We start from the raw sequence: 20567 nt of genomic DNA on the forward strand, positions 1-20567 counted from the left end.
GACTTTTGTTCAGGTCTTGCAGTCTCTTCATAGTGGGAAGGCGGTTCAGAGAGAGGACTGAGAGGACTCAGGTAAAGGAGGATGGAGGGGAGTAGTAGGAATCATGTCAGTCCTATAGTCTTTTGTTGTAGGTGCCACTGTGTGTTTAATTTTTTATTAGCCTTTTGCAGTGAATCATTAAATGAAGTTATTTTGGAATCTTGGAACCTCTTGGAGGTTTTAGCATGCCAGTTAAAATAGGCACCCCATTCTGTTTTATTCGGGAGCCCTGGCTTTCAAGTACACATTTTAAGTGAATGCTCTAGTCTAATTGTAACACTGCCCGTAATGGCTGTCATTCTATATAAGGAGGCAAATTGAGGCAAGCTCAAATGATCAGAAATTGTGTTTATTCAGGAATAGCAAAGGAATTGCAATTCTGGAAATGCATGATATATTCAGCTACAGGTGAGTCCATTGAGGGTTTGGGGCAGGCTGTATTTATGGGCAAGGTGGAGTCCAGCCAGAGTCTAAACAGTAAGTTTATTGGCTCCAGGTTAGAGATTCTTGGTGGATATTCAGTCGTTGGGAGATAAGTCTCTGTCATCTGTTCATCAGGCATTTATAGGAAATTGGTATCTCAGCTCTTAAGCCCTGTTTTTCTGAAGGCACATGTGTGACATTCTCCATTTCCTATCCTCCAGTTCCATTTTAGATGGAAATGCTCTCACATTTCCCCTCTTGATCAAGATATTTTGCAGAAAGTATCACTGATGAACCATATTACTTAGGTGTTGCTTTCTTTCTTCCTCTTGTACCTTTTTCTTGATCAAAGACATTGTTAGATGGAGAACAGGTCCCTCGGTGCAGAAGAGGATCATCCTCAGGTGTCTAGTACCATAGAAGAGGGAAATGGCAAGTGGATTTCAGTAGCCTCATTGGAACAACAAGAAATGTCAACAACCAAACTGTAAATTTGGGCCAGGCTAGCTGAGTCAGGGTAACAAGGAAGACCAGACATGGGCATGAATAGATTTGGTGGTTGGAGATTGGCTGGTGTCTTCTGCTGATTTGAGAAGGGCTATAAATTCCTCTAAGATTAGATTAAGTTTCCTGTATGAGCCTGTGTGGACTATCTTCATTTTTTTCCATAACATAAGTGACTCCATTTTAGTTTGGGTCTACATTTCCACTTTTTGATCAAGTCCCTATTAGGGGGTATTGATCACTCATATATTGCTAGGTGTTTCTTCTGCATGGACTTCATCCATTTTGTATATTTTCCTTTACCATGCCATGACTAGACATCTTCCTCAGGGTGAGAGAAGCTTTCAGGGTTGGTAGCAGCTAAAAGACCACATTTGAGCAACTTCTCATAGTGGATCAAAGTGGAGGTCAAGGCAGAGAGATTTTGTCTAGGGTAAGGTGTTAGATATCAGTTTCAAACGCTGGGCAAATCTATCAAGTTTTCTACTTTTTACAAAGATTATATAGACAACAACTGAATACTTCAAAAATTAAAACACAAAATAAAATGAGAAGTAGGATAGAGAGACCAAAATGTAACCCATGAGCCAAATCCTGTTGGTAACCAGATGAATAAGTCAAAATTCCAAGATAAATCAGGTTGAGCTTGACCTCAGGTTTCTCAGAAGTATTGATCCGAGTACAATGGTGTTGACTACAGATGTGTCCTTGTTCAGTTTAGAGGTACTTAAGGCTGTCCAGTTGTCAAGCATAACTTTAGCTAGAGAGTCTTGGAATTTTTGTTGGGCGGCTAAGGCCTTTGTTGGTAGAGTCAGCAATGTTCCCATGGGTTTAAAGGGTTTCTGATCATAAACTCATTTGTACTTGCTTCTAACCAGGCAAGTAGGGATCGGCCAAAAGAAGTAAATGCTGAATGCCTCCTGGTAAGTCCTATATAACTTGATGATAATTCAGGGGAGTTGACTAGCGAGGTGTCTCAGTTTGGTTGTAGACAGTTCGGAGTGCAGTACATACCCTAAGTAAGAGACATTTGCCAGTTATGTGCCAGCCATCTAGGCACAAGCATTCATAGGCCCAAGGAGCAAAACCACCACAGACAAAGATAAATCCCTACTGGACACAAACCCACTCCTGCTAAAATGGCATTGTTAATGATTCACCTGCATGGTTTGTTGCATTTGCACATTCAAGGCAGGAGTAGGTTAGGGTTTTGATGCATCTGGGAAATAAATCTCCTAGCCTGAAATAAAAAATTGTTCTAAATTCCTTACAAAGGTGGATGCTGCTGGTAAGATTTTGTCATCATTGGGGCAGATATGATATAGATAGATAATCACAAGAACTTGGGGGTTGCAAGTGTGTTACGGTTTCATAGGTACTTGTGTCTAACTGAGAAAGTACAGTTATAATCAGAAAAAGGAAAAGAAAGGCGCTGGGAGCCTGGCTGCAAAAGCATACTGTGTAGCTGACAGGAAGGGAATTAGGGTATTGGTTATGGTGGCATTAGGGATAGAAAATAAACTGGTTATAGGAATGACCAGGGTCTCTACCACTATGGGAGATATGAAGTTTTAGGTGGCAAATCCAGCAGCCTAGAAAGTTACCACACTTGGCAATCACCTGGGAGATACAGGCAAGGGCATTTTATATATGGACAAGAATCAAGGGAAAATAGGAGAAAAAACAGTAAAGTAGAATAGCTGATTAATTTCTCCCCTCGTGACTTTTGTAGAGGAAAACAGTGTTGGAAGTAAGCTTTAAGTTCTGCTGGCCTGGTCCATGTTTGGGATAGCTGTCTACATCCAGTGTTGTCTGCTGCTGGCTGCGTGGAGATCTTGAGTTTGAGATCATCACTGACTTTGCTGGTCCATTCAGTTCCTGTGACTCTTAAATAGGGACAGATATGTGCCAGTTATGTGCCAGCCATATGTGGTGGTTTTGCTCCTTGGGCCTATGAATGCCTGTGTCTTCACGTTTAGCTGCACAGGAATTGGTGAGCAGTACCAGGAAAGGTCTTTCCAACAAAGGAAGAGGGAGTCCTTTAAGTTTATGTCTTTTTCAGTAGACATATTCTCTAGGACAGCGGTCACCAACCAGTGGTCTGTGAGTTCCGAAAGGTTGGCAACCACTGCTCTAGGAAGTAGGTCATGAGAGGAATCAGAGGTCAGGCTGTATTCTTGTTCAGCATAGGCTTCTTTAACTTTTGAGCGATGTTATTGGAAACAGAAAATCGGGAGCTAGCAATATTTTAATAGATCACATTGGGCAATGTGATGGTCAGGGTATGGGGAATGAGGCAGCTGTATGGGTCTGCAGGTTACTATTTCACAGGGAGCAAGCTTATGTTTTTCAAAAGTTAAGGAAGGACCCTTAGATTCTCTAGAACAGTGACAGCACCTTGGTCCAGGGAATTTCCAAGGCTCACAACATTTTCATAATTGGGTTTAATGATGCCACATTCAGCCTTTCTGCTAGTCCTGAAGACTGAGGGCGATATGGGTAATGCAGCCTCAGTGGAGCAGAGAAGGGGCTCCGCAGAGTTCTTGGATTGCCTGGCCAGGAAAATGAGTTCTCAGGTCACTGTGCAAAGCAGTAGGGGCGCCCCAGGGAGGGATGATGTTTTCAAGTAATTTCTTTGCTACAAAAAAAAGCAACAGGGAAAAGCTTCTACCCAGTGAGAAACATACAGACCATGACCAGCTCGTGGTCATATTTGTTCACTTGTTTTTAACAATTGTGTTTAGATTAATCAAGAAAATTTCTCAAGATATTAAACAGTGAACCAAATCATGTTATTTTCCTTGCTGAAAAATTGTGTAACAGAGATAACCAAACTTATTTGACCAGGATATAAGTTGTATTTCTGCATTATAGTAAAGCTGGTAACTCTGAATACATACCTATTTTAATTGAACCAACACACTTAAACTAGCTTTTATTTACTAAATATTTATCCTAGATTACATAAACTTTGAAAAACATCTGGGTTAAGTTTCTATATTTCTGAGCATTTAGAATACTTAATTTGATAAGTGCTTATTTTCCTGTAAGCCAGTTAAATAGAGCTTATTTACAAACTAATTTTGGTAATGCTACCCAGAAATAGAAAAACATTACCCATTTGCAATATATATACATAAACATACAACAGAAATTTTAATTTTAAAATTTTGGTCTTGAGACAATTATGATAATACAAAAGTCACTAGTTTATAGAAAAAGCAGATAGCCAAAAATAAGGTTTCTGGCAGAATCTTAAAGATTCCATTTCTTTCGTTAAGCATTGGTCTCGCAGAGCCAAATTAAGACCTCAATGCCTGAACATGTTCTTGAGATTGGCAGGTGATCCAGTGTCAGTCTAGCCTGTTCCATGACCACCTTATCCTCATATGAGTCTTGGAGTTAGTTGGGAAGCCCTCTAACAGCTTTAAGTGCTCAACTTGTGCCCATCAGTTTTGCGGCTTTGGCTTCTGAGATTCCCATTAACCATAGAACTATTACTCCTTTACCCCATGTGCACATTGACAGAAACCGCCAGTAGCCAGAGAGATGGTACTGTGGACTGGCCAAGAGAAAGCCTTAGGTGTGCACCAGCAGCAGCTCCCAAAGTAAAACTGCAGCCTGAGCCAGTGTGAACTGCGGACTAACCAAGGGCTAGTGATTGGTGCTCTGTTAGAGCTTCTTGTCAGTCCAGACTAACCCATTAGGCCTATACTGGGAAGCCAATTAGACTGATAACTCAACACAAAGAGAGCTGAACTCAGGACCCAGAGGAACTTACCCATGGCCCTAGCAAATGGGGTAAAAGAGAACTCAAAAGGTTCACGGGACCAGAGCTTGTGTTTCTCGTCCTTGAAGCTGTGAGATACCTCCTTTGGGTTCCACCACTCCCATCAGACTGTTAAAAAAACACACCAAAATTCAACTGAGTAAATTTTTGAGATCTTTTTGGCTTTATTCATTTAAGTCACAACCCAATTCTTGAGGAATCAAAAACTGTACTTGTCCTCCAAATCTAGTCTTTACAAGAATAGAAATGCAGCACTTAAAGCAATTCAGAGCCCACCTATCCTTGTTACCAATCCCCAAACCTCCCCTATTCATCTCAAAAGGCTGACAGATACTGTAAAAGATGTGGATTCAGAAAACACTTTTTCCAGTGCCTTTGAGATATAAATGTTCTACTTGGTCTTCTCCAGGAGTTCTCATCTGGGCTGTTCCTTTCAAATGTAAACTTAAGGGAAGTAATTCTTATCAGAAGGGGGAAAAAAAGATAGGGAAGGCTACTTGGAATTTAGGCAAATAAAAAATCTTAAGTGTCTTCTCCACAAATATTAATGAAAAGTTTTAACCTTAATTTATTACAACTTCCAGAAATATGGCTTGGATCCAACTCTTCTTTGATAAACTAGTGAGGTATGGCTCATGACTTGGGGCAAAGGAGGAGCCAGGACTTGCTAGTTCTCTTTCCATCTCCATGTCCACTTCCTGCTCCTGTAACTGCATTCTTAGGAGGAAACTGACATCTTCATGGTGTGAAAGCTGCTTGGCCTTGCAGCTTTCAGCCTGTGAACCAGTGACTGTGGCTGGAGGACTCTTCATTGGGCCACCTGAGTCACTTACTCACCCCAGGGTGAGGGTATGGGGTGATACCTGCTGGAGAGTGCCACCAGGACCACATAAAGGTACATAGGGACTCCACCGGGGCGCCAGCCTCCTCACTCACCCCAAGGAACAGCCAATGTCCACTATGGGGTCCAACCACCTTTTGCCACAAAAATTTTCTCAATTCGCAGGCACAATGGCACAAGTCTGTTTTGTCAGGGCAAAGAGGAATTTTGCAGGGAGGCTGTAATGGAGTCAGGCATGGACCATGCAAATGCTCCATTTCTTTAGTTAAGATATCCATGGCTAGGACCTAATTAAGAGATTTTGTTACTTTGCTTCTGAAGCCACATTTAAACAGCATTAACCTGGGTTCCTGGCACAAGACTCTCATTAAGACAGTATACCCACAGTATACTTATAGATGCCTTGGGATTTCCCAGCTTTCATGGTTTTTTTTTTTAAAAGACAGATGAGAAACATTTACAAAATCCAGAATGTCTTCATCTATTTGTTCCTAGAGAAATCAGCAGATCAAACAGGAAAGTGGCGATGACTGATCATTCTCAATCATAAACTGGTTCTTGAGGCCATGTTTAAGATGCTCTTTAAACTTGCTTTTCTTTGAACCACATTGGATTGGGGGCTCTTCCTGTCACCCATCCCAACCCTAACCCTGGCACTAGGTACGGGGAGATCAGCAGCAGAGGAGAGAATCTTCTAACATTTATGGAAAGTCCAATGGTATTTCTAAAGAGATCTTCCAACTCCCTCACTGGCATATGCTCCTGGGAGGTCAAACTTGAAAATCCAGCCTTAACAAAACACAGACCTACTAACTCACAGTCACAGCCCAATGTCCTTCACAGGAACATTCTTTCCAAAACTGAAGGCTGTGGTCAAAGGCCTAGAGGCTTCATCCCTTCAGGATTCAGCACAAATGAAATCACACTATGAGTAAAAGCAAAAAACACAAAAATGAGCACAGAAGACACTCCAGGCTACATCACAGCTGTGGGACAGAGCACCAGGTTAGCCACGCCAACATCTGGGACTGTGGCCCAGAAGGCAGGGCCTACTGGCAAACTCCAGCTCATTCCCACCTTCACCCAGATGATGTCTGACCTTTATCTTACCCTGAAAGAGCTAGTTTAGGGTCACTAGAGAGGGGCTCTTTTTCCTGAACATGATCCCTAGTGGTGATTACCGGCTTCAACATACGTAGACGTAGCTCTGTGATCGCTTCTTGATATGTAAAAATTCATTCTACTCAACCTACATAGTGCTGCCTACCTGAAAGACTTTTTAAAAGTCTCTTGTTTTCTATATACTTTCTTAGATATTTTCAATATACCTTTTTTCTAATCACAAAACATGTTATTTGAAATAGTAAGCATGGTTCAACATTTTTAAAAACTCAGTTTAAAATATGACTCCAGTTTCACTATGGGGAAATCTAACATTTTAAATGCTCTCCTAGGACAATAAAATCTGGTTAGCCCTTGGGGCCCAGGGAGGACTACCCAAAGCAGCTGTTCTGTGGGAAAGGAAACCTGAGAAACCCAGCCGCAGGGGTCTCGCCTTGCTGCACAGGGGGATCACGTGGGGTCTCTGAAAGCCCCCATACCTAGCAAACCCAGTGCACTGCAGACCAATTAAACCAGCACCTCTGGGGTGAAGCCCAGAACTGAGGTTTTTGAGATTTCCAGGGTGACTCCAGCATGCAGGCCAACTGCATAAGTCAGCGTTAGCTCCTCTATCCTCCTTCACAGATGTCGAATGTTAGGTCCCCTTTATGTCTACTCAGCACTGCGTCAGGCCTAGCTCCTTGTGGACAGGGCAGACTACTGCTCAGTATGAAACCCTACAAAATCAGCATGCGCTTGTGAAGGCAGGCTGGTAAACGCCACTCCCCACTCACCGTCACGCTCTCTTTGGATTCCCTGCAGGAGCTACAGTGACAGCTGTTTCCTGGATTCCCCCCTGTATCCAGAACTAGCTGACGTCCAGTGGTACGGCCAGGAGAAAGCCAAGCCGGGGACCCTCGTGTGAACCAGCCGGCCTCAATCTGACCGCCTCAACGCCATTCTGAGATCACCTCACTGCCTCTCATTTGCCTTACCCAGACACACCGTCACCCTTCACCAGCTTTGGCCCTCAGCACTTTTTCCTCCTGTCTCCGCGTCCCCCCACAACTCAAAAACCTGACTGAGGAGACATTATGGAAGGTTCCGGTCCCACTGTGTGTCCCCTGGCTCTCTTGCCTACAGAGAGCCAGGCACCTGTCCTTAATGGTACCTTGATGGCTTCCCCCTGCCATGACAGCCCCCAGGCCAGGAACCATCAGGGAAGCTGGCTGGCCTCGAATTCCTGTGGACAAGTGTTACAGAGGACAGGGAAGGAGATACTGCCGGTGGCCCAGAAAGTCTGCTAAGCTGTGGCCAGCCTGCCGCCAGGAGGCACCAGCCAGGCACTTCAGGAACAGGCTGCCTGGTGGGAAGGTTCTTAACACCTGAAATATTCCTTGGGCAGTGGCTCTTGGGGGAGCGGGGAGGAATGAAACAGGACGCTCAACACATCAGAGATGTATCAGAGGATCACAATCAGTTCTATGCTGCCAAAGATTTAAAAAATTAAAACACAAAAAATGAGAGGGGCCAAGAGGAAGACATTCTTTGTGTAACAAAATCTCTTTCAAATTCTAAACTGCTACAACACCCAAGTCCAAGTCAACCATTTGTAAACTGTTTCCCCTCTTTATGCCTCTCCCTAATGTCCACCTTCTCTCTCGGGAGAGCCTGGAAAACTCAGTGATGTGACGCGAAAGTCGGATCTCCGTGAGTCTGGACGCTGAGGACAGACCTGTGGGGAGCAGCGGAGTGTGCTATCAGCCCTGGTCGGTGCCCAAGCCCAGGACACAGCTGCTTTCCTTTTGGGATTTGTAGGAAACATAAGGTGATGATGCCAAAAGAGGTTCTCTCTCATTAAAACAACCAGTAAAATGATCCTGTTTTTTTTTTTGTTTTGTTTTGTTTTGCACAAGGTGTTTCATTATATTTTTTACGGGAAACCAAGGGAAAAGCACATTGCAATTCATTCAAGTGTTTAACTGTTGTGGCTCATTTTATGTTTGTTAGCACTTGTGTGACAAAGAGCTCAGCTCCAACTTCAGTTACCAATGTGTCTCTTATTCAAAAACCCAACTATGTCCTTAGGTAGAAAGATTTTACTCATGTGTCTACTAAGGCAGAGCAGGGTTGAAAAAAATATCAGCTCCCAGGGGGCCCACATGCCTCCAACTGGCATATGGGGAAATCTAACATTTTAAATGCTCTCCTGATGTGCCACCTGATGTAGCACATTTGTCTGCAGGTACCAAAAGAAGAAAGAAGAGCAAAAAACGGTGTGGGAGCTGCACGTTTACATGTGTTTTGAGCTATGCTTAAAACACAACTGGAAAGCCATCAATCTTCAAAGGCCTCAAAACTACTTTTATAATAATAACAAGTGCACACTCTTAGTTGGGTATTCAAAATGGCACAAACACGGTCTCCACAGAGGTGGTATGCTGTGCTTATTGGCACAAGTCGGGGGGGTGGGGGGATATTTTTTCCTCACTTGTAATGACTTACCAGAAAGGCATTGGGGCAGCCAGAGACAGGAGCCAGGGTGGGAGTAGTTTTGTGGGAGAACAGGACTGAAGTTGGCTTTAGCAAAAAAGAAAAATCTTTGTTCTTTATGTATATGTAATCCAAGAATAACGATAGACTCCACCAGACCAGGAGGGTATGGATGGACATGAAACAAAATAACCTGGTGCACCCTCTGCTGCAGTGGGCAAAGCATGTGAATTCACAGCCGCTGGGCCATCCGGATGATTCAGGGCCTGGTCTGCGAGGCCTGTGCACGGCTAGGTTGGTGATAGCAGCTTGTAAAAGGGATTACTATTCACAGAACACTTTAGGGGTAAACCCTGTAGGATACATAAAACTGGTTATAATGTTGAAATGATTCTGGGGATTTATGGGGGGGTATATTTTCGTTGCCCTTATTCTGATGGTCAAAGCTACAAAGAGCAGATTTTTTCCCTCCCCACTTGGAAACATTATACATCGGGCCATTTTTCTTTCTCCCAAAACTGATTCATGAATAATCAAACTGGACTATGTACAACAGGAGCAGTCAGTCAAAAGGGAAATAGAAAAGGTGACAAGGGTCTATAACATGTACAGTAATGGAGCATCAAGTCTGAAGTCAATCGGGTCAAGCTTTTAGCCCAGTTGGGTTACAGGGAATGAGAGATGAAAATTCTTTCTAAACACCTGGGTTCTGGATTCTGGGGGCAGAAAGAAATGGAGCAGGAGAGGGATTGTAATTCAGACCAACATCACAATAGTCTGGTAGTAAAGACAGAGATTAAGTAAAACAGGTTTTACTGTTTAGCTGCGTTCAATTACTACGAAGTGTACATAAAGTATTAGTCCTTTGAGACTGACATGATTAATGAATGATCAATGTGGTGGGAAACAATGGAGTTACTGTACACAAGCACTTGCAAGCTCTTTATAGATCCCTATTTCTTTAAAACAAAAGATGGACCATAAAGCCTGGTCTGATATAAAGCCCCATTGGATACTGTAGACATGTATAAGAAACTACCTGTTTAGCCAGAAGACTGGTGAAAACACCTATATCAGACTGTTGCTAGCCAGGTGAATTTTTTATTTTATTATATGGAGGTGACTGTTGGAGAAGTTAAAATTCCAATTTGTTTTCATTCAGTATTAGTTTAGTTCTAAACATAGCAAACCCGATCCAGGTGCTATCAGATGACCAGTTACTGCTTAGTTAACTAGGTGTAAAGTTTTTCATACACAATGTCAATAGTTTATTACAAGTTGTGTAAAATGGACTCTAGTTTAATAATGGGGGAGAAAAGGATTAGGTTGCTCCTGAAACTGACTGTAGAGCATGTAAAACGATTTTACTGGATTCTGTTCAACTGTAATCAATGAAAAAGATGTATGTTGTAGACAAAGTTGCAGAATTAAAAAGAAATCTGCTTTTAATTTATTCTTTTTGTATTAAGAATTTGTATAGTACCTTTACATTTTGCAAAAACAGTGTGGTTGACACTTATTAAAGCATTTTCAAAATGAAGAGATCTCAGTTGCTGCTTGGCGATCTGTTTGTTTCTAGATGACAAATGCTTAAGATGCTCTGGAAATCTGTAACTCCGGTGCTGGTATCCTCACCAGGCTCATTTTTAAAAGTCAACTTGCAGACGCTATTCTTTTTATTAAATTTTTTAAATTTTATTTTTAAGTACAGTTTGCATTTACCATTATTTTGTATTAGTTTCAGTTATAGGGCACAGCAGTTAGACAATCATATACTTTACAAGTGTTTCCCCGATATTCCCAGTACCCACCTGGCACCATATGTAGTTATTACAATATTGTTGACTATATCCCCTGTGCTGTACTTCATATCCCCATGACTGTTTTGTAACTACCAATCTGTACTTAATCCCTTCTCCTTTTTTACCTATCCCCTCAACGGTCCTCCCCTCTGGCATCCATCAGTCTGCTCTCTGTATCGGTGTGTCTGTTTCTATTTTGTCTATTCATTTATTTTGTTCTTTAGATTCCACATATAAGTGAAATCATATGGTATTTGTCTTTGAGTTATTTTACTTAGCGTAATACCCTCTAGGTCCATCCATTCTCTCATCAGATCTCATTCTTTTTTATGGCAGAGTACTATTTCATTGTATGTATGTACCACAGCTTCTTTTTTATCCACTCATCTATTGTACAGATGCTATTTTGTCTTGTTAGATGTTGTAGGCAAGCTCAGTTCACTTACTAGAGGCTAATTCTTATTCTATTTTTATTTTCCTTTTGTTACTTAGAGATGATATATTCCCAATTATGTATTGTCCCTTCATAAGAGGATATGAGATTAGAGATCAGACTTTGTCATGATGCTAGGTTAGTGTTTGTATCACTGTTCATTATAGTGACCCATGTGCAGCATGTGCTAGGCCTGGGCACTGTCCCCACAGAGCAGCCCTGGTGGGAGAGACGCTGTAGGACCCTGGGCTCTGGAGGTCAGCCCTTGTCAGTCTCCAGTGGTCCCTGGTTCCGTGTGGGATGCATAGGGCCAATCAGGGAGACAGGCAGGATGCTCAGGCTTTTTACCACCACTGCTGTTCACCGCTGTGCTCACACCACAGCGCAAACTGTCCCTACCCTCTGGGTCATATCACCAAAGCAATAGCCTACTGGGCCTGCAGGTCCAAAGAGCTCCATGTTCAAGGGCATAAAGGTAACTGGCTGACTTCAGAAAGGAATTTGCTGCTATTGAGTCCCTTCCCCCTAGTCCAGGCCAACATGCATCCCTTCTTTAGCAGGAAACTAGAATCTGGCGGCCAAGAACATCCCTGGATGGAAAGTCCTCCCCAGATGGAAAACCCTTGCTGAAGCATTTGCCACCACAGCAAACCCTGCCAAAAATGAGAGCAGTCACCCCGGCCGGTTTCTCAGTGGTTAGAGCTTCAGCCCACAGACCAAAGGGTCATGGGTTCAATTCCTGGTCAAGGGCACGTACCTCGGTCGCAGGTTCAACCCCCAGCCCCAGTCAGGGTGCGAGCAGGAGGCAACCACTCGATGTGTCTCTCTCATGTGGATGTTTCTCTCCCTCTCGCCTCTCCTTTCTACTCTCTAAAAATCAATGGAAAAAAATATCCTCACTCTATGGATGAGGATTTAAAAAGAGATAGAGAGCAATCCACTGAAAATGCAAAACATGTCTGGAAGTGAGCCCACTAAGACAGCATTTTATACTTCCTAAAGCTTTCCTCAGGAAAGCAACCAGGGCCCCTGTAGCTCAAGATAATCTACACTAATTGCAAATAAACAGGGGTCTTCCACAAGTCTTGTGCATGTAAACACGCCACAGCTCAGGAAATAAATCTCATAGCCACTCATTAATTTCTATCACACAAAAGCACCTTGCACATGGGAAGGTGGGACTTTTTCATTTCTTCTTCACTCCTTCCTGCCTTTCACCACACACACACACACACACACACACACACACACACACACACACACACTCCCTCCTTACACAGTGCCAACAAGGCAATTTGGTTATTAGAAAATACAAAAGAAACACCAAACTCCAGTAAAAGCATTAGAAATAGCCAGACCTTTCATTCCTCTCTTCCTCAAAACCAGTTTAAGAAAAAAAAAAACTCAGACATAAAATTCTCTTTAAAAAGAGCAGTGTCAGAAAACCACAGATGAGGGCTAGCAAGCAGGCATCAGGCCCCAGTTGAAGTCATTCATTGCATTTAAGAGACCTATATTATATTTGGGGGTGGAGGGAGGAGGAAAGAAAAAGTAAATTATAGAAAGTGATAAGAAATAAGGGATCGTGGAAGATTTAGCCTCTCACGAAGAGGAAAATGTTTTCAAGTCAGGTAAGAAAAGCTGCTGGCAGGTGTGGAGGTGGAAAGAGACCTTGGGCTTGCTCCATATTCAACCTGGTGTGAGAAAAGATAGGAGAGGCCTCCCTCCCAGTGAGAGGGTCAATAGATAGCAGGGTATGGTCAGCATGCAGCAGAGTAACAGAGATTAGAATATAAAATAGCCCAAGAGGAAATGAAGATGGAGGACGTCCTCCAGGCATCACTTAGGGCCCAGCTGCCACTGGACACTCAGTGGCTGTGAATTCACTCCTGGCACTTACTAGCTATGGACTGGGAGGAGACCGATGGAATGGCACAGGCTTAGGTTCTTCTGTGTGGCATGGCAGGAGGACAAAAGGGTAAGTGAGTAGAAGGTCCTGGTGAGAGGGTGACTGAAATGATGACAATGGCTTCTAGATGGACTAGAGAGAAAGTGCAACCAGGAATCAAGCAGAAAACAGAGGAATAAATAGGATGCCTTGAAGAGGCCCAGGAACAGAAGAATGAAGGAGCAAGGGAGCAATGATAGGCCTTTGTGACCAGGAGGAGGTAAATACTCATTTTCCCATAACCTTCCCATCCCCATGTGAGTGAACCACGCAATCTGATAATCATCACATGGAAAAGTTCCTATGTCAGGCTGAAGGGGTTAGTGAATGTCACCTGAGCTTGGGGTTGCTGGACACGCACCTGGGTCTCATTCCCTGTGTGCAGGAGCTACAGTTATGGCTGCCTGTTGTATCAGGGGACCAAACCTGCACCAATTGACAGAGATTTGATAAAAACAATTGTTAACCAGATAGCGAAGATGTGACCGAGCAAAAGGGGGATGCTGAGACCTCACAGAGATGATGAGCACAGGAAGCAGCGACCGTCCTTAGGGATGGAAAGCAAAGGTAAGGGATGGTTAGAAGAGAGAAGCTGGTAGGTGCAGCCTGTGGACCTGGGAGTCAGACCTGAGGCGTGGATGCTGCTCTACCGGCACCTGTGCCCTGGGACCTTGGCGGGACCCCTCAGAGCCGGGTTCAAACCTCCAAAGTGGGGGCACCAGCTGACAGTGCTCTGACCTCTGAGTTGCACGATGAAGTCATACAGGCTGTGCCATCACTGTTAGGGATGAGAAGCTAACCAGAGGAGCAAATCCCTTCTTGCTTCCCTAGTTCCTGTCTGTCGTGTGCTTACTATTGGTGGGACCACCTAACGAAAAGCCAGCCAGAAAGGAAATGTGTGGCCTGCAGAGCCTCGTGGTCACCAAGCAGAGCATGGGAGGCACAGGAGAGCCCGGAGAGATCAGCTGCACCACCAGCACCTGCGGCCCAACAGACTAGCCTTCACCTCTGAACCTTGGCTGGTGAGCCAACTAGCAATCCCAAGTCCCTAGTCAAACTAAACAGCTCTAAATCAAGGAGAGATCTCTACAATCTACTGCTGAAGGACAAGCCAATGGGTATTGAATGAATGAATGAATGAATGAGTGAATGAGTTTACACCAGACCATGGAAAACACTGATCATAAAATCCTCCCAGAGGATTCAGCCATCGGTAGCAAATGCAAAGTCTGTTTCCATCACAAAATCAAACTCTTGGTTAATTCCATTCACATTACTCCTATTAGCTCTCCCAGACTTGCTACTGTTACAAGAGAAGGTTTTTTCTTACTTCTCTCCAATGTTCTCCTCAAACAAAATATTTTAACATCTATTTTCCTAATAATTCTTTCAAGTATTTTTTTTCACTTAGCAAGTTTGAAATTATTTAATTTTCAAGGCCATGCATCCTATTTGTGTGTCTATTGTTAAATACAGGCACTATCTGGTGCCTTATTCTTAAGCACTGTCTCAAGCCTACATGAGTCATCCAGAATGCTATCTGATGATATCCCCGGGACTTTAGACAATATTACTGTTACCATGGAATGCAGTCACCAGGCCCTAAGGATTTAACTGGATGCTGTTTATTGAAACCGAACTTCATTGAATCCTCTCCCATTCCATTCTGGTCTTCACATTCTAATATATTACTCATTCTTCTCACCAAACTTACTCTACCTTTTAAACTATTGACTATTCATAATCTCTGCTTCCCTGATTTTTGACGTGCCTTTTCCCTCCTGCTATCCTTCTAATAAAGGAGAACACTACCTCTGGTCATTTTTTTCCACCTTATGTGATTAAAAGGTTTGTAAATGTTCATATTTTTGCAATTACATGTCATTTTCTTCTTAATTTTTTTTTTACTCTTCTCCAAAAGTTGTTGCTATTCCTTTTGATTACTTGGGAGAAATAATTAGCCTCCTCTTCTACTTTTGTGACCTATATATTTATTTTACAGTTATAGTTACAGTTACAGTTATAGTTATAGTTATATAGTTATATTTATAGTAGAGCTGCTTGGTTTTTGCTCAAATTTCTTTTCAATCCACCCACCTTTTAGGAAATAAATTATTTGGTTTTTTTGTTAGGTATTTTGAGCTTTTCTGAAGTATATACTTTTCTACACAGTATCCTCTCCTTCCCAGAGTAGCTTTCCATAGGGAAGCTTATTAAAATAAAGAATAATAGAGGCCCCAGATGAGCTCTTCCTAAGTCTCTCCTCCACCAGGAATGTCTCTGTGAGCACCCAGGTCCCTCTCCCTCCTTGATTTTCTCTTTCCAAAGCAAATCTATCCCTGCTCTGGAGGGCATCCACTGCTGCTTCTTTGAGGGGTCTTGCTCCATTCAGTCTCCCTTCTCTAACTTCACACTTTTTCTTTCTCCTTTGATTCTTCCCCTTTAACATATAAATATACTCATTTTTTTCATCTTAAAATAAAAAAATATTCTAACAATGTATTTCTCTCTGACTATGACCACATCTCTCTTCTCAGCCAAATGTTTGGGAAGAGAAGCCTTCAGTTGCTGCCTTCACTTTCTCATGCCCCATTCACTTCTTCATTCACTGCCTGCCATCTTGCAGGCACATATCCCCAAGCACCCAGTTGCCATCGCCAAAGGCATTTGTAGCTTTCCTGACCTCCTGACAACATTTAACCATGTTTAGGAAATAATGTATGGAGTGCCAGAAATGAAAGGCAGATGCGATCCCCAATCTCATGTGGCTCAACATATTAGGCATTCCTGGTAATACTCAGGTTTCTTTGCTTCCACTGCAGGCTTTACTTATATGCTACTTAAATCTCCCTATTCTCCAAGTCTTCTTTTCTCCTCTTTCTCCTCCTCCTCCTCCTCCTCCTCCTCCTCCTCCTCCTCCTCCTCCTTCTTCTTCATAGCTTCTCAAAGCAATCACCCATGGCTTTAATTACTTTATATACAGGGTGGGGCAAAAGTAGGTTTACATTTCTGAGTACATGAAATACAGAGTTTATTCTTGTATTGTTATTTAGTAACTAGAGGCCCGGTGCACGAATTCGTGCATCACTGGGGTCCCTCAGCCTGGTCTGTGGGATCGGGCTGAAACCAGCCCTCTGACATCCCCTAAGGGGTCCTGGATTGCAAGAGGGCACAGGCCAGGCTGAGGGACCCCACCAGTGCATGATCAGGGCTGGGGAGGGACACGGGAGATTGGCCAGCATGGGAGGGCTCCAGGGCATGTCCAGTCCTTCTCACTCAGTCCCGATCGGCCGGATCTCAGCAGCAAGCTAACCTACCAGTTGGAGCGTCTGCCCCTGGTGGTCAGTGCACATCATAGCGAGTGGTTGAGTGGCTTTAGAATATCATTAGCATATTATGCTTTGATTGGTTGAATGGACCACCAAACACTTAGCATATTATGCTTTTATTATATAGGACTAGGGGCCCGGTGCACGAAATTCGTGCACTGGGTGTGTGTGTGGGGGGGGGGAGTGTCCCTCAGCCCAGCTTGCCCCCTCTCACATACTGGGAGCCCTCAGGCGTTGACCCCCATCACCCTCCAATCGCAGGATCGGCCCCTTGCCCAGGCCTGACGCCTTTGACAGAGGCGTCAGGCCTGGGCAGGGGACCCTCATTTCCCCCCATCACTGGTTCTTCCCCAAGCCCAGGCCTGGGCAGGGGACCCCCAGACCCCTCCGATTGCTGGCTCTGCCCCTTGCCCAGGCCTGATGCCTCGGCCAGAGGCATAGACCCCCATCACCCTCCGATCGCCTGATCGGCCCCTTGCCCAGGCCTGACACCTCCGCCAGAGGTGTCAGGCTTGGACAGGGGACCCCCATCTCCCCCTGATCACTGGCTCTGGCCCCCGCCCAGGCCTGAGGCCTCTGGCCCTCTGATCGCTTGCTCCACCCCCCGCCCAAGCCTGACGCCTCCGACCCAGGCTTCAGGCCTGGGCAAGGGGACCATCATATCCCCCCAATCCCCAGCTCCGCCCCCCCACCCAGGCCTGATGCCTCGGCCAGAGGAGTTGACCCTCATCACCCTCTGATCACCAATCACCGGATTGGCCCCTTGACCAGGCCTGAGGCCTCCGGCAGAGGTGTCAGGCCTGGGCAGGGGACCCCCAGCTCCCCGCAGTTGCAGGCTCTGCCCCTGCCCAGGCCTAACGCCTCTGGCCTAGGCGTCCGGCCCGGGCAGCGGGGACCCGCAGCTGCAGCGGCCCCGCAATCGTGGGCTTCGCTTTAGGCCCAGGCAAGGGACCCCTAGCTCCTGGGACTGCCAGCTTCGACCGTGCCCAGCTCCCATCGCTGTCTCCACCCCTACTTCCTGCTATCACTGGCCAGGGCGGAAAAGGCACCTGATTCTCCGATCATGGCTGGGGGGCAGGGCAAAGGTGGCCCCAGGGCCGCCTTTGCCCTGCCCCCCACCTCTTAGCTCCCCCCTGGGTTTCCGATCACTGTCAGTGGCAGGGGGCTTCTTCCTGCTTTCCCTTTCGCCTCCCTGCATTGTGCCTACATATGCAAATTAACCGCCATCTTGTTGGCAGTTAACTGCCAATCTTAGTTGGCAGTTAATTTGCATATAGCCCTGATTAGCCAATGAAAAGGGTAGCGTCGTACGCCAATTACCATTTTTCTCTTTTATTAGTGTAGATTGTTGTATTATTTTCCATATGAACAATTGTAAACCTACTGTTGCCCCACTCTGCATACTCTAATGACAATACAGTTTTAAATGTTTTCATTTAACAGTTTTATTTTACATTGAATGCCTCATTTACTAAAACCATAGATTCCATGTTGCTCTATAAAAGCAATCACAAAAGAATGTGATATTCTTAGCATGTCAACTTTAAGAAATTTTCCTAATAACTTTTTCTGATCTGACAGGAGGAGGACTCAGGCTGGGGAAGGGCATGAAGAAAACTTTTGGGATGCTGCTATGAATGTTTTATATCTAGATCTTGTTTTACATCTTGATATAAATTGCACATACCAAGAATCATTGAGCTCTACAATTAGAATCAGTACACTTCGCACACTGCGTTATTTTGGGTATATTTTATCTCAATGTAAAAGAAATAATTGCCCCATTAAATGACTTTTGCAGCAGAAAAGGTTTGGGTTTGTATATTTACCAGGGTCTGAAAACTGTCGCCCACAGACCACCTGCCCGTTTTATCAGTGAGGTTTTACTGGAACAGCCAGGCTGCTTCCACACTGAGCTGCAGGTTGAGTAGCTGTGATGAAGACCTAAGATCCTGTAAGAAAAGGCTTGCCGACCCTAGACCTAAACTGTCCCTTTTTATGATAGTTCAAATCAACCTCACCTAAATACCAAAGTAACAAGGAAATTCATGATAGCTCAATAAATTAATTAGTTAACCCCTAATCAAGCATTTCATAAAATTCTAGCAATGGGGGGTGGCAGCATTCTTTTGCCTTGAATTTTGATTACTTGGGCGAACTATGGGTTTAATGACACCGGCCACAAACTGGTACTTTATTTGGCCTTACACATGTTATTCTTTTTTAATTTGGTGTTAATATTTTAAAAAATAGGAGTGTCCACTTTAACAAACAAACAAACAAAAAACACCACAATCAATGCCTGGCTGGTGTGGCTTAGTGGTTGAGCATCGACCCTGCACCAAGAGGTTGCTGGTTGGATTCCCGGTCAGGGCATAGGCCCAGGTTGTGGGCTCAATCCCCAGTAGGGGTGCATGCAGGAGGCAAATGATCAATGATTCTCTCTCATTATTGATGTTTCTACCTCTCTCTCCCTCTGTTCTCCCCTCTCTGAAATCAATAAAAAACATACTTAAAAAAAAAAAAACAATCAAGGTTTTGGCTGTTCATACAAAGAAAGGAGCAACTTTGGAACCATATTCCTACAAGGTAACAATGAGCTAAAGTGACTCCTGCAACACTGAGGCTAAGCATCGGTTGACACTTCAGCCTGTGCTCTCACTGTCCGCATTTCCTATGGCAGAGCTGGAGGACAGGAAATGGTGCTTCTATTAGTGCCTACATAAAAAGGAGCGAAACAAAAGACAGAGGGGCCAGGGGAGTCAGGTGTTTCCTGACATTCAGCTCACTTGTTACCTGCCTGTCATGGGCATCAAGCTTACAACTTCAGGTTTAAGCAATGGCCTCGAGGAGAATGTCAGACAAAAATCAGAGATATGGAAAAGCAATAGTTAACTCGAAACGTGCAAATATTAAGTGGTAGGTCTCTCCCTACAGCTTCCAAAATGGTCTTATTACTCACTTGTATAATTTTGCTTCTTAAAAAGCTTCTTTGTATTATTTCTGCAACCTCTATGAGTCTATATTTATTTCAAAATAGTTTTAAGAAATAAAACTTGCCCTAATTAGAAATCTGTCTTCCTTCCTGTACCTACCTTAATTGGTCCTCAAACATATATGACAAATTTAATCCCTCTTCCACCAGAAAGTTCTTCCATTATCTATAACTTTCTTTCCCATATTCACACCAAGAGTCTCCTTTCTCAAGGACTCTCTTGTCCTATAGAATATTCATTCAATCAGCAAAAATTCATTGAGCACCCACCATAAGTATCGTGTGTTCTAGACTCTGGGGTTGTAAGAGTGAACTATGTTCGTGACTTGTGGACCCAACACTAAATTATGCCTAATAATGTAATGTAAGTGATCATTAGACTTTCCAGTGGCCATAGCATATTGCTAATTACACTTCTTTTCCACTACATTCCCAAATTCTTCGTCTTATACATTGCTCAGACATATACTCAAGCAACTAGGTTACTGAATCTAAATTTCTTTATGGTCATCCTTGCTAAATGTTATAGTTTTGGAATCTGCCCTTCAGTCTGTCAAGAACTTCTAGAATGCCGGTTTCTTTTCTACCTTAGCGCACACCCTATCCCTTCTAGTTTCTTGTTGTCTATAAATCTGACAAATATACCTCTCTGTATAATCATCTGAATCAATCATTAAAATGTTTAACAGGACAGTACTGAGGGTCACTAAGAACCTATGGCAGATGTTACTAGCATGCACCGTGTACACCTGGACTCATTGTTCACTGCTCCATGGCTTCCCTCACTCAACAAGCTATGAGTCATCTGATTGTATTGTCATGTCTACATCTGTCCACCAAAATATTATTGTGTTTAGGTCAAACACCTT

At 43.8% G+C, this 20567-nt stretch overlaps 1 protein-coding gene across 7 annotated transcripts in view; it reads left to right on the top strand.

The window, feature by feature from the left end:
* The window catches only part of FRMD4A (FERM domain containing 4A), a 335840-nt gene extending 327263 nt beyond the window's left edge, over positions 1–8577 (top strand). For all 7 annotated transcript variants that reach the window (XM_059660122.1, XM_059660132.1, XM_059660112.1 and 4 more), the window contains one exon: positions 7521–8577. In XM_059660122.1, the coding sequence (XP_059516105.1) occupies positions 7521–7623 (103 nt within the window). In that variant the 3' untranslated portion in view covers positions 7624–8577. The remainder of the gene's footprint in view (positions 1–7520) is intronic.
* Positions 8578–20567: the final 11990 nt, after the last annotated feature.

The sequence above is a fragment of the Myotis daubentonii genome, chromosome 1 (genome assembly GCF_963259705.1).
Source record: "Myotis daubentonii chromosome 1, mMyoDau2.1, whole genome shotgun sequence".
Taxonomy (NCBI): Eukaryota; Metazoa; Chordata; class Mammalia; order Chiroptera; family Vespertilionidae; genus Myotis; species Myotis daubentonii.